General features: G+C 40.0%; 1 protein-coding gene across 1 annotated transcript in view; it reads right to left on the bottom strand.

Moving 5' to 3' along the window:
- LOC137980049 (uncharacterized) overlaps positions 1-10,584 on the bottom strand; it is a 16,658-nt gene extending 6,074 nt beyond the window's left edge. Inside the window, exons 1-5 of the mRNA XM_068827398.1 lie at positions 10,140-10,584; positions 6,794-6,951; positions 3,257-3,397; positions 1,695-1,823; positions 1,386-1,472 (exon numbers count right to left, since the gene is read on the bottom strand). Coding sequence (XP_068683499.1) covers positions 1,386-1,472; positions 1,695-1,823; positions 3,257-3,397; positions 6,794-6,951; positions 10,140-10,470 — 846 coding nt within the window. The 5' untranslated portion in view covers positions 10,471-10,584. The remainder of the gene's footprint in view (positions 1-1,385; positions 1,473-1,694; positions 1,824-3,256; positions 3,398-6,793; positions 6,952-10,139) is intronic.
- Positions 10,585-12,500: the final 1,916 nt, after the last annotated feature.

Genomic DNA, 12,500 nt, shown 5'->3' with positions numbered 1-12,500 from the left:
CGGCGAGTGTTCCGTGGCCGATGTTCAACGGAGTATAGCCATTTTACAGGGGCACCCAACGTCAATTTTCGGAAATTTTCGGAACATTCGTTGTAAAATTTCTTGCTTGCCTGCCTGTCCTAGGATTTTCGAACATCTAAAAAATGGTATAATTGCCCATTTTTAACGGGTTTTTGCCCTAAAAGGGTCACCTAGAATTTTCGGGAGCTTTTTTCTGGCTGAAATTTTCGAAAAGGTAAGTTTTGATCCCTACAATTTTCGGATCACTAGACTTTCAGCTAGGAAATCCGAACAGAAGAAAAAACTTTTAGGGGTCCTCTTGTATATACTTTAAACCACCTCCCCGGTTGTTCATCGTGTAGAACTGCTTAAAAAGTGGACTTAAAATATAGCAGGCCCCACTGAGTTGCTCAAACGATGGATAGCGCTATCCACCGGATAAATCACTATCCAGCGGATAAACACTAGCAAAAACAATTGAGATATCCGGTGGATAGTGATTTATCCAGCGGATAGCACTATCCATCGTTTGAGCAACTCAGTGGGGCCTGCTATATTTTAAGTCCACTTTTTAAGCAGTTCTACACGATGAACATACTGCCTTTTTAAGGGAATAAATAAATAAGTTTGTTATCGGGCTCTGGTCCTTCTCAAGACAACTGAATCAATGAATTTGCCGGGGTTGAGCTTGGATAACCTTATCATAATGGACTAGAGCCCAAGCCAGCAATTTCCAGGGGGTGCTACTATTTCATGGTTGGTGAAGCACCTGTTCAGAGCAGGGGACACAGTGGTTGACTAAAGTTCACATAAAGGTGGGGGACCCCGGGTAGGTGAGCTACTCGGAGGGGTACCTCACCTTCCCGGTTTGTGGCATATACATCCCTCAGGGGAGGCAGAAATCTATGTTTGCATCAGCTCTGCTTCCTCTGATAGGAAAGAAGAATGGAAGGAAGAGTGATAATTTCTCAGCAGTTGCTATGATTAAAGATGTTGCGGTAAATTTCGTGCTATTTAGCAAAGTAACGATGCTTTTGATTAGCCTTGCAAGAATTGAGTACTTGAAGTGGTCAATTGAAGAGTTGCCTACTTTGTATCTTGGGTTTTGTTTATAAGGGTCTTTGCCCCTGTATCATGGTTTGCAATATTTTAAACAATAATTTAAGGAAACTTTTCTTTTTAAGTTCTAAAATTTAGATTCCCTATGCATACGTCAAGAAGCGAGTGAGATTGAAAATGACATTTTAACTGAATAATGCGCAAAACTGAATTTAAAAAGAACAGCTTATTTTCACGGAGATAGCCACTTTGGAAAAAGACATCTGAGATTGTCATTGAAAATTACTGGATAATTTATAAGAGAAAACTGGTACGTTCCACCTTACCTTTAATGTAATGGTGCTATTCACTTCCACCAAAGAGGCAAACAGACTATCATCAGAGTTTTGAAGAAGCACAATCGTTCGGTTCAGCTGTACATCAAAATACAAAAGCCGATCAGAGCGCTGCCAATGTTTGGTGAAAGAGACCCGATAACTTAGATATAATCGCTAGGCATTGACAAGCCACTAAGTGCTTAGCGATTGTACACTAAGGACCAGGGCCACTGAAAAGAAACTAAATTATTGGTTTAAATTTTCTTAAGCGAAAAAAGTTCGATTTTAATGAGATAGGCCACATCTAATGACATTCACCTGTTGAGTAAAGTTGTCCTGAATTTTCTGTAACTTCTCTGAAAGAGAGACTTGGGATGCGTTGACCACAGTCCATACCCAGCGAATTTCTTTCATTGTCAATTCCCGTATTGACTTGACCTTTTGGTCCTGTATAGAAAAAGAAATGATGGGCCTCAAGGCAGGCTTCTTAATCTTGATATTTTTTCCCAGCATTTAAATAAGTTAGTTTCGTAAAATCTCAAGCAGAGGTTTGTTCTCCAAAAAGAAAGGTCTGGTTGAAAGGGTTACATGCACAATGAGGTTTCTTATCACATTGAGAGGAGAGTTTTATTTGCCCACGCTCACATACAGCGTATTCCAGTTTACCCGCTTTTTGTTCCAAACTAACATATGTAGCGACAAGGTTACTTGTACCACTGACAGTGTACTGGTTTCATTTCCTATTAATTAGGAGGCAGTACATCCCACTGGTTAAGGCGCTTTGACCAGTCCTGACCACTACTGACTCCTGGTAGTCCCTTGTTCAACTTCTCGGCTGCACTTGTAAATAGCCAACTGGTTTGCCTCCGGCCAGTTGGGAATCTTAACAGTTGTTGTTCGTTCTGTTGTGTGAGTTTCATTGGCCCTGAAAATCCACTATGGGCTTTGGTCAATTGAGTATGTGCATGTGTAAGAACAGTACTGTAAGTATGCATTACGGGGAGCTCAGAGCTGCATTTATTATATGGAGGAGAGTGTTTTACTGGGAACTAAACCACTCGTAGATTCCATACGCCACTTCATCCGGGATGATGGAACTTGGTAATACGAAACAGCTTTCCTTGATCTGAACCATTTTCAGATATCAGATCAGTATAATATGCAGTGCGTTCTTTGTGCATTATGTTGGTGACGCGGTTTCGAGCTACCTTGAAGGCACGCAAGTCATCCTGGGATTTTGAGGATCGCCATTTCTTTTCAGCTTTCCTCTTTGCTTTTATAGAAGACTTTATGTCGCTGTTGAACCATGGTACTCGCCTTCTGCACACTAAGGTCTTTGTCTTTAAAGGTGCGTGCTTGTCGAGTATGCAGGATAGAGATGAATCATAACCAGACACCATATCATCTAGGCTTGGATAGATCTTGTTACATAGTTCTGACGATCTGAGATCTTCACGAAAGCAATCCAAGTCAATAGATTTGATCTTACGATAAGTGATCTCCTTCACCACTCGACAGGGTTTTGATGCATTGAGTCGACATAGAATTGACGCATGATCTGATAGGTAGCAATCAACCTCTGGTGAACCAGCAACAATAGTATCATGTTCACGAGTGATAAGAAGATCCAGGGTGTGGCCAATCAATCAGGTTAAAACGGATTCAACCTGAGACCGGATTTGACAACAAATGCACTAACAAAGCGTAGTGACTAAGTAAACGGTACTAAGAACTGAACTGGTATTTTCTTCCTTGCCTCAGTTCTAGTCAGTAATAAGGAGCCGCACTGTTTACGTCTTGTAGAAGCGCAACACTGTAATAATCCTGCAATTTATCCATCTAAAACACAGTTGAAAACAGCTACAGTTTGTAACACTAACCCTCTGATGTAAGTCGACCTGAACTTTTCGTATTTTCTGTGAAAGAGAATCTTGTGATGCGTTGAACGCAGTCAACAGTGCCATAGTGTCTCGCTTGGTCTGCTGACGAGTTGCGTTCATCAAGTCCTCGATGTGCTGGTCCTGCAAAGAAAAGACCCCAAATAAATACTTGCTTCGAAATGATATTTCAGGCGGCGATATTTTCCCAGAGCCCCTTTTCGATTCTTATGCTCTGAGACTCTTTTTCGAACTGCTGTGATGAACTCTATTTAAAATCCTGGTTCTTATTACTGGGTTGCCAACCCAGTCGGAATCTGTCTTTAATTTCGTCGTTTTTTTATTTTTCGTTTTCTTTTTTTTTTTTTATTTTTTTCCGTGTCGGTAAAAGTCCTGCCTGTCACTCCCCTGCTAAGTGGTGTCTTTGTGCATAGAGCCTTCTATGCGTATTTTCTTAGGATCGAGAGGGTAGTGGGAAATGCGTAGATTTCTCTGGTGGACACAGTAGAACGATTAACTTAACCGGCAATGGCGTCGAAAGTCATGTAACGCGAATGGCGTTTTAGGGGATCTTTGAACAAAATGTACCCTAATGAAGCTCAATAATGGCAAGCGAATTGGATGCTGGACAGGACAGGCGGTCGAATGTTAGAAGCGACGAGTAATGGACTTCGACAACAATCTGTCGCCCGTCGAGCCGTAATCAAAGTGAGCAGTCTTCCTAACATTTTGCCAAGCGTGGTGTTTTGTACAACACTCAAACCAAATGAACAGTTCTCTGGTAACTCAGTGTGGGTTCAACAAAGACAGATAAGGAATCCATATAGTGGATCTGTTATCTCAGTTGTCTCGCTATTTGTCAGATTTGTATTTACCTGTTCTCAACTCTGCACAGTCTTCCAGTATAACAATTGGAAATTTCACTAATAAGTCATTGACGTGAATGGCGTTTTAGTGGATCTTTAAACAAAATATACCCTCATGGAGCTCAAGAATGGATCGTCAATTGTATGAGCAAGACAGCGCTGAAAAATAAATATCTGGATTGTAAGAGACGAGTAATGGTCTTCGACAACAATTTCATTTTTCGCCTTTGGATATCAAGTGAGCTTTGTTTCTAATATTTTACTAACTTGGTATTATATAAAACACGGAAATCAAATAGCAATTTTTTTATGGATTTAACCATAGTTACTAACTATGATTTAACAAATTAACATTGAAGGAATCGAACGCCAACAAGAATGCATCACATTGTTTACTCAAGTCGCATCTTAGTTGTCTGACAATTTACATTTACCGGTATTTTGTACTCAACTCAGCAAAGGTGTAAAATATTTGGAAATGTGACAGTGAAAAATTACTTGAATGAAAGCTTGTTGTCTCTTTTGTGCTTTATTATTTACGGTCAAGGTTCTTTCGAAAAGGGTTGAATGTGAACTGTCAGAAATTTATTTAATTGCATATGCTTTGTGATTGTTTGTTTCGCTTGCACGCACGCAACTGAAATAGGAAGGGTTTCTTGCCTCTTATAGCAAATATGTTGCTTGTTTCAATAAATGTTTCGCTGGAAAATATTTCTGTGAAATTTCTAGCTTTTGTAAATTTATCATGTTGTGTAATTTTCGAGCTTAGCAAATTTGCATACATGTGTTGAAATGTGATACGGGGAGAATTTTTGTGGTAACGCATTAGTCACGAAAATAAACAGGTCTGTTGGAAGCGTGCTTGAGTTTCAGCAAAATGACCCCCAAAATCGGCAAAAGATTGTGACGCTGATGAATAATAAAGTAGCTGCTATTACCAAAACGATGGAATTACCTGGTGATAAATAACCTTGTCTTGGAGAGTAAATTTTTGATTTTCCAGAAACAATGGTCAACCTCTGAGAGTTGCGCGATTGTGATCTTTGTGTTGAATTCGCACATTTCTTGTCAAAATTTATAACAATCGAAATAAAAAGAAAACTAACAAAAACAAAAACCCGGTAGCTTGGCATCATTTGACACAGATGCTTCACTGTTTCGCGAGTAAACATGCCGCGGTAAAATAACGCGGTAACTTGATCACTGCGCTCGCTGAATTCGATGTGCGATTTACTCGGTGCAGCCAAACTTGTACAATTACAACAAAACAACTAAAATCTCCCAAACTGTTTTTCGCTGATGGTAACTTTTTATATTCGTGGTTCAAAATAAATGTTGTTTTCATGTCGTAGATTTTATTACCGATGGCAAAATATTTTATGCTCGATCGACCGTCCTGAAACTTCCTTCTGCTCTTCTTAAAAACTGTGTATCCATATTTATTTACTTTTACATCAATATTTGTTTTGGATAAAGCAAGCTAACAAAATCTGTATCTTGCTTGGTTCGCATTTGATAGCATTAAAATAGAATTTTCGGTCCTATGCTTCTGTTACTGAGTGGTATATTTCTTAGGTCGCCCATCCAGATACTAACCCCGCCGAATAGGAATAACTTCAGCTTTCAACTGTTGTTTACAAAGCTTTCAGATGCTGTCAGATGCTGTCAGTGCACGCTTACACTTGTGGTGGAAAGAAGTTGCATGATCAACATGTCAGCCCAGAAGCCAATGTTTCTCGATTCCCTTTTATTTTCTTCAGTCTCTCTGGGTTCAGTACTTTGCTAGTAACCACATGTCTTCTCAAGGGGCTATTTATCTAAGACTTATACCATGGCGCTACAATGATAGACAATACCAAAACAATATCGTGTACTGTTAGACCTACATATTACGCAAAGACAACGGTCAACATGTCATCCCAGAAGACAATGTTTTTCACTTCCCATTTATTTTCTTCAATCTTTCTGGGCTCAGTACTTTGCTAGTAACCACATGTCTTCTCAGGCTATTTACCCAAGACTTCTACCATTTCACTACAATGATACACAATACCAAAACAATATCGTGCACTGTTAGAGCTACATATTACGCAAGGACAACTTGAAGCTCCTGGAAGACAACACACAGTTCAGTTGACATTATGGAATAAATCGCTGTGTTACTTCACTACCACACGTAAGCAATGCGTGTCAATTTTTTTTAAAGAGGACAGGAATTTCTTCTTTCTGACAAATGATTAATTAATAGGGCGGTCGCCAGGTTTTTAACCTCACAAAAGGATCTGTTTCGTCGTACGAACGTGTGAAGACCTGTGAGCCAAAGGGCCTCTGCTGGTATGACTTCTGGTATGACTTCTGGTACGACTTCTGGGTCACCCCCCCCCCCCCCCCCCCCCCTCCGACTTGAAAAAAATTGCGTGGAACGCTGCACGTACCACAGGCAACCCAGTGTACCCTCACGGAGGGTCTAGTTTACTTTGCGTCTGAATGAAGTCTATTTGATAAAGAGTTCGGTCTTGAAAAGTTTGGGAAAATGTTATTTTCCCCTTGTGTTGTGTAAAGGTTATTCACACACCCAAGGCACAAAAAAATGGAACATTTGTGGATTCCTCTGATATATCGATTCCTCTTCAAGTCCAAGTCTGGTTAAAGCCGCATTCCTGAATCTCCTTACCTTTCTTGGTAAGTTCGAAATTTGTCCTTCCGTTGAATTAATCACCATCCACATGTTTTCAAGTTGCCTCTGCATTGATTCCAGGCGTTCAGTAAAGTCTTGGACTTTGTTGTCTCGGCTTCCTTGTTGACAAGAAGAACAAAGGCTGGCGCTGTCATCTGAGAACACGAGAAGAGTCATTGAAACTGAGCATACAGCCTACAACGAGATTTTGTTTTGTTATTCTTTTTTCATGCTTGCTTGCAACTGTTTAATAGGGCACTGTCATGCTAAATGTGCTTTTTTTAGGTGGAAACTGGGTAAAAATCTAAATCAATTCAAGTGCTTTACCTCACATAGACTGCGGGCAGTCTCTCTTTTGCTCTAGGATCGTTGAAACGAACAACGCGTACGTTGAACTTTCAATGGCTGACGCTGTGGGCCGAAAATACTGCGGGCGTTGGTTAGAGTTTCAGCCATTTTGAAGTGTTCGTTCGTTTCAACGATTTTAGAGCAAAAGAGAGACTGTTCGCAGGCTGTACCTCACACGTAGAACATTCCTGACAACCCACTGAGAACTGAGAAATGAAACAGTTATGGCACAAAAAACTATTCGCATTTAATTTTTGACAAATTTTTGAAACAGCGTGTCTAAAGTTGAAAAAACTGGCCACTGAGTTTTTTTCGAGTTGCAATCCATTTCTATCCTCTCCATCCCCCATGGCTGCAAACAACAAAGAATTGACGAATGTACTTTTAATTAATGTTTACTGGCAACAATACTACTAGTCTGTGAGCCAGTAGGGCTGGTTGGTATCATCCGGGGTGAATAAGGTTTATGGTGGTTTTCAAGCAGACTAGACCATGAACAGTGGTGAAAAGCATGATAGCAATGATTCTATGGTAGCTATTGGATAACAGTGGTCCTTAAAGCATGGCTTATGCATGGAAACGAGGCTGAAGCTTGTTTTGTGTTTTAGTAGCTTCAGTTGTCCACCAAAACGAACACAAAACACATACACAACAGTACCATTTGCTCACACAAACATGTTATAATAACAAATGGTTCATTTCACTGGTTACGTGATTAGAGCACGTCTTGGGCATGGAAACTAGCGCGTAGTTGGTTTGACATGGGTGTGTTCGTTTGCTTTAAATGTCCATCAAAATCTGCAAAAAAAAAAAAACTATTCAAAAGTATCATTGCTTTACAAATATCATTCTTATTTTTGTGTCGTTTATCCCGTCGTTTACATCACTGGACACGTGATCAGGGCATTTAAAATGGCATTGTTACAAGACAGACAATTGTAAGACTGTACTACGAGTCACTTCAATTCATTTAAATTCAACCTGCTCTTTTTAACGTTTCTGACGCTCTTCCTGATGTTCTTTAACGTGGGTATATAGCTAAGAGTATCATTACAGTAAATGAGTCACGTGACCTAACTTCTTTGTTTACCAGTTGGCATAGAACGTATACATAGAAAGCATTTGTGAGACTTGATGGAAACTTCTTAAGCGTTGATTTTAATATTCCTCATCACTGTCCACTCCATCGTCATCATCGGCACTCTCGATCTCTTGAACAGAACCTTGGTTCTCACATTCGGCAAGCCTGCACATATCAGTGCATCTTAGGCCATTTGTGACACAGACACATTTAGGGACGACGCACTTTTTAGTGCAGTTACACGCTAACAGCTCAAGTATGGCCTATGGTGCTGCTTTTACGTCCATTCAGTCAACAACTAACTTGGCAACACCATCTTCATGCTCGATCTTCCATCCCCGTCCAACAGGAGTCGGAACTTGAGGGTCGTGCTCTAAACACCGTTTCCATATGGCAACCTGATAATTTGCTCTCTTTGCGTGCTTCACAAGTCACGGACTATACAGCATTATTTTTTGGTCTTTATTGATGCAAAGACGTCTTTTAGTGTTTTAAAGTTTGACAAAAAAAGCGTGATTCTACCCTTTTAAGTTGCTTATTTAACTTTGATTATCTTTACAGTTTTCATTTAAGGTCCATTCCGCAGTTCAAATATAGGTGAAAATGAACCGTCAATCTTTTGCGAATCTAAGTAATAGAAATGAATGGCCGAATGCCAAAAGTAAACCTGTTAATAGTTTAAAAAATTAAACCAATCTTTATTTTAAAAATCTGTATTGTTAATCAAAGCTAAAAACTTGTGGGAGCGTGTGTTTAAAGAAACAATTCAAATTCAACGATTCAGAAGAGGAAGGTATGTAGTCTAAGGGGTGATAAGTGATAGTTACATTCGGCAGGATTAATTAAGTTGCAGAGTGACCCAACCGCTTTGGGGCACCCTGAAACAAAGTGTCTTATTGGTTTTCGTGAAAAACAATGAAAAGCGTTTCGTATTGGTGCATCCATGTTAGCACGAGGAGTGAGCAGACGCCGTAAGGTTCAAATAGAACCCAGCGGCGCATGTTTTCCCACCATTCTCGTCACCAGAGCCTCGGATCGACCCAAGGCTCTGGTGTGGGGAATAAGAAAGGAGCCCACACTGTCGCTTTTCTCAATTCTTTTTTAATTTTCCGATCGCGTACACCACAAAGTTATGTCTCTGACTGACTGACTGCAACCTATTGTTCTCTTATCTCATGGACACACATTGGTCAAACGTAAGCTGATTGACTATAAAGATCTTTCGGACAAAAGGCAAACATACTTAATCATCGAAGCAGACAGATATGTCGCTATCATTACATAAACATTAGCTTAATCAATACCAATTATCCTGTTTGCGACAATGGGAAACTCTGTGTAGGAGTACATGTGCCGTAGGGTTCATATAGCCAAAAATTGGCTATTCGAACCTTACGGCGCCTGCTCACTCCTCGTGTTAAGATGAATGCACTAATCAGAGACGCTTTTCATTGTTCTTCGCGAAATCCAATGAGGACACTTTGCTTCAGGGTTCCCCTGAGCTCTTCTCTCAGTCTTCTCTCCCCCAGTCAAGAGAAGAGCTCTGGGGTCGAGATTGGTTTTCCCACCTCAGTTTCCCAGAGCCTCGGTTCATGCGCAGACATAACATCCGAGGCTCTGGTGACGAGAAAGAGACTGACCTTAAAGAATTATGCGGTTTTGGGCATGCAGTTTACCGAAAAAGTGACAGTAATATTTTAAGCTGTTTTCCGTGAAAAGGAATACTGATAACAAAGAAGCAACCTAAACCCTTACCAAATATGGTCACAAACATCCATGCTAAAATTTTGCCAAGAACGACCTGTAGGCTCAGAGCAAAGTCGCTTAAACGGGACCTAAGTTAGGAACGCGTTAAAATGATCATATCAAAAGGCTTTTGTCGCAGCTATTGTGAGCTGCAAAATTATGCTTTACCTCGCGAAGTGACGGCTTCTGTTGAGGTGATTAGGGAGATGCGAGCCATGATAATTAGAGCCAAAACAAAAGCTGCAGCAGCAGTGAGAAAGCAGACGACTAAACCAGCTACCATGAAACACAGCGATCTCGAGGACATCACTGAATTTGACTGCTTGTTGGAGTTTGCGCATGGTTCCGATGATGTCTGCTTGGTCTTCTCATCTTTCTGTATCCGCTCAACTGCCTTCTTTTGTTCAACTACGTCGTCATAAATTCCGGCGTGTTCGGTGTCTTTGCCACACGCCATTTCGAAACACGAGTTGACTTGTTCTCCTGTGATTTCATTCATTGTGAATGAGGGTGTGGAGATCTCAGCCTTCCTTTCTTAGTGGTCTTCGCTAGCTAGCTTTGCACTGTTCTCGATAGAAAGTTTATTGTCACATGATTTCTATGGTTGACCTCTAGCATGAAAAAAAATATTTAGACAGGAAATTGTCACTGGATTTCCACAGGAAATGAATGAGGGTGTGGAGATCTCAGCCTAGCTTTCTCAGGATCTCTCAGTGGTCTTCGCTACCTTTGCACAGTTCTCGATAGAAAGTCAAAGTGCCAAAGTATACAAATTTATTGTCATATGATTTCTATGGTTGACCTCTAGCATGAAAAAAAAAAAAAATTTGAAGACGTTTTAGACAGGAAATTGTCACTGGACTTCCACTTTCCGCCGGTGGTTTATACGCTCGTTTTGTCGCAACAACTCGTGACATTTTTGCCGCCCGTGAAGTTGCAATTAAAAGGCGCTGGTGTAAACCAGATGCATGAAGTGCAAAGACGTTGCTGTTTAAAATATATAGCATCTGCTGATCAGGAATTCTACAATATGGTGTAAATGGGATAAAGGCGATTATTTTGTATCAGTATATGGGTGGGTAAATTTAAAAGCATGGTGAACAGGAAGCCTAGATCAAATTTATTTTTCTTTTCTCAGAGTTATTCAGTAATCTCTGTCAGAGTTAAATTGCATGCGTATTTTAAATTTCAATGAATGACAAATCAATTTAATCCTTGTAGTCTCCTATCATTCAAACGAAGGGCATAAAGGCAGCGTGGAGAATTGTGAATGGCGTGTAATCCTCAAGGGGTGTTTTCTAAGTTGTGTCACGTCCGTCATGTTGGATAATGTAAACAATAGATCTCTCATTGGCGACTTTTGTTCGTCATCCAGCATTTGCTGTTTCGCCATTGTTAGTTGCGTCTCTAGGATTGTAAATCACCTGTAACGCCATTATAAATGAAGCTACGCGTCTTTGGTGAAATTAACTGAGCAACCATCCATCCAAACAATCCAGCAATGACACACTCGTACCAGTATCCAAAGTTTTGGAGCGAGGAATCCGTGTTTCCGGGAGCCAGTTCCTCTCTAACCATGGGTTTAAGTTGTAATGGGCGATTCTACTGTGCTTAGAAATAACGTTTCTTAGGATTTCTTTCATTAGGGAGGCCCAAACAGTTTAACTCTTTCAAGAAACTGTACTCTTAGAAGGATTCACTCTCCGGCACTCTGTCACCAAGCTAGTAGCTTTGTTATGGTTTCATATAAAACAGCAATTATTGCCTAATAAAATGCGCTCAATAGTGCTACGTAATATGTTGCCATAGCAACAAGTGATCTACTTTGTCTTTAAAGGATTATATCTCAAAAACGAACTCTGCGACCCCCATTTTTCATCGTTGCAAAATAATAAGTAATTCAAACTTTTTGCAAAGTTAAAAAATCCTCTGGAGCGAGTTCTCAGCAGTCTTCATAACTGGAGTATTTTAGGTTGCTCTGAACCTGCTCCAGCGGAAGTTTTATTAATTTTGAGTTTTTTTCTTAGACTGCTGGCCACTTTCCAGCGATTCGTTTTTGAGATATAAGCGTTTCCATACAAAATATAAGGTGTTTTAGATAACTTTCCTGTTGCTATGGTGACCTATTACGCCACAATTATTGGTGAATATTGGTACAAAATTGCCGTTATGTGAAAAAGTGTTTAAGAGACAATCCTTGTAACAAAACATTCTGTTGAAATTGTTGAAACTGGTTTGAGCCACCTTAATTGATTTGCAAATGTGGTAAAGGGGATGGCTTATGTTAAACCCCTATAGTTTAATGAAGAGTTGGTAATAAAAATCTACAGCAACCAGTTACGATATCAAATGCTATCAATACGTATTTTCGTAACATTCCAACTGAGCTTGCATCAAAACTTCCCACTACAAATCGCCGTTTCTAGCATTACATGAAGACAAAAAAGGGTAAGTTTCACTTTAGTAAAGTCAATGAAGTTGAAGTGTTCTTATTGTTAGAAAATATTGATACTAGGAAATCAATTGGGG

Source organism: Montipora foliosa, chromosome 12 (assembly GCF_036669935.1).
Source record: "Montipora foliosa isolate CH-2021 chromosome 12, ASM3666993v2, whole genome shotgun sequence".
In the NCBI taxonomy this organism is placed as follows: Eukaryota; Metazoa; Cnidaria; class Anthozoa; order Scleractinia; family Acroporidae; genus Montipora; species Montipora foliosa.
Note: the sequence above shows the minus strand (reverse complement) of the source record. Positions and strands in the feature narration are given on the sequence as shown.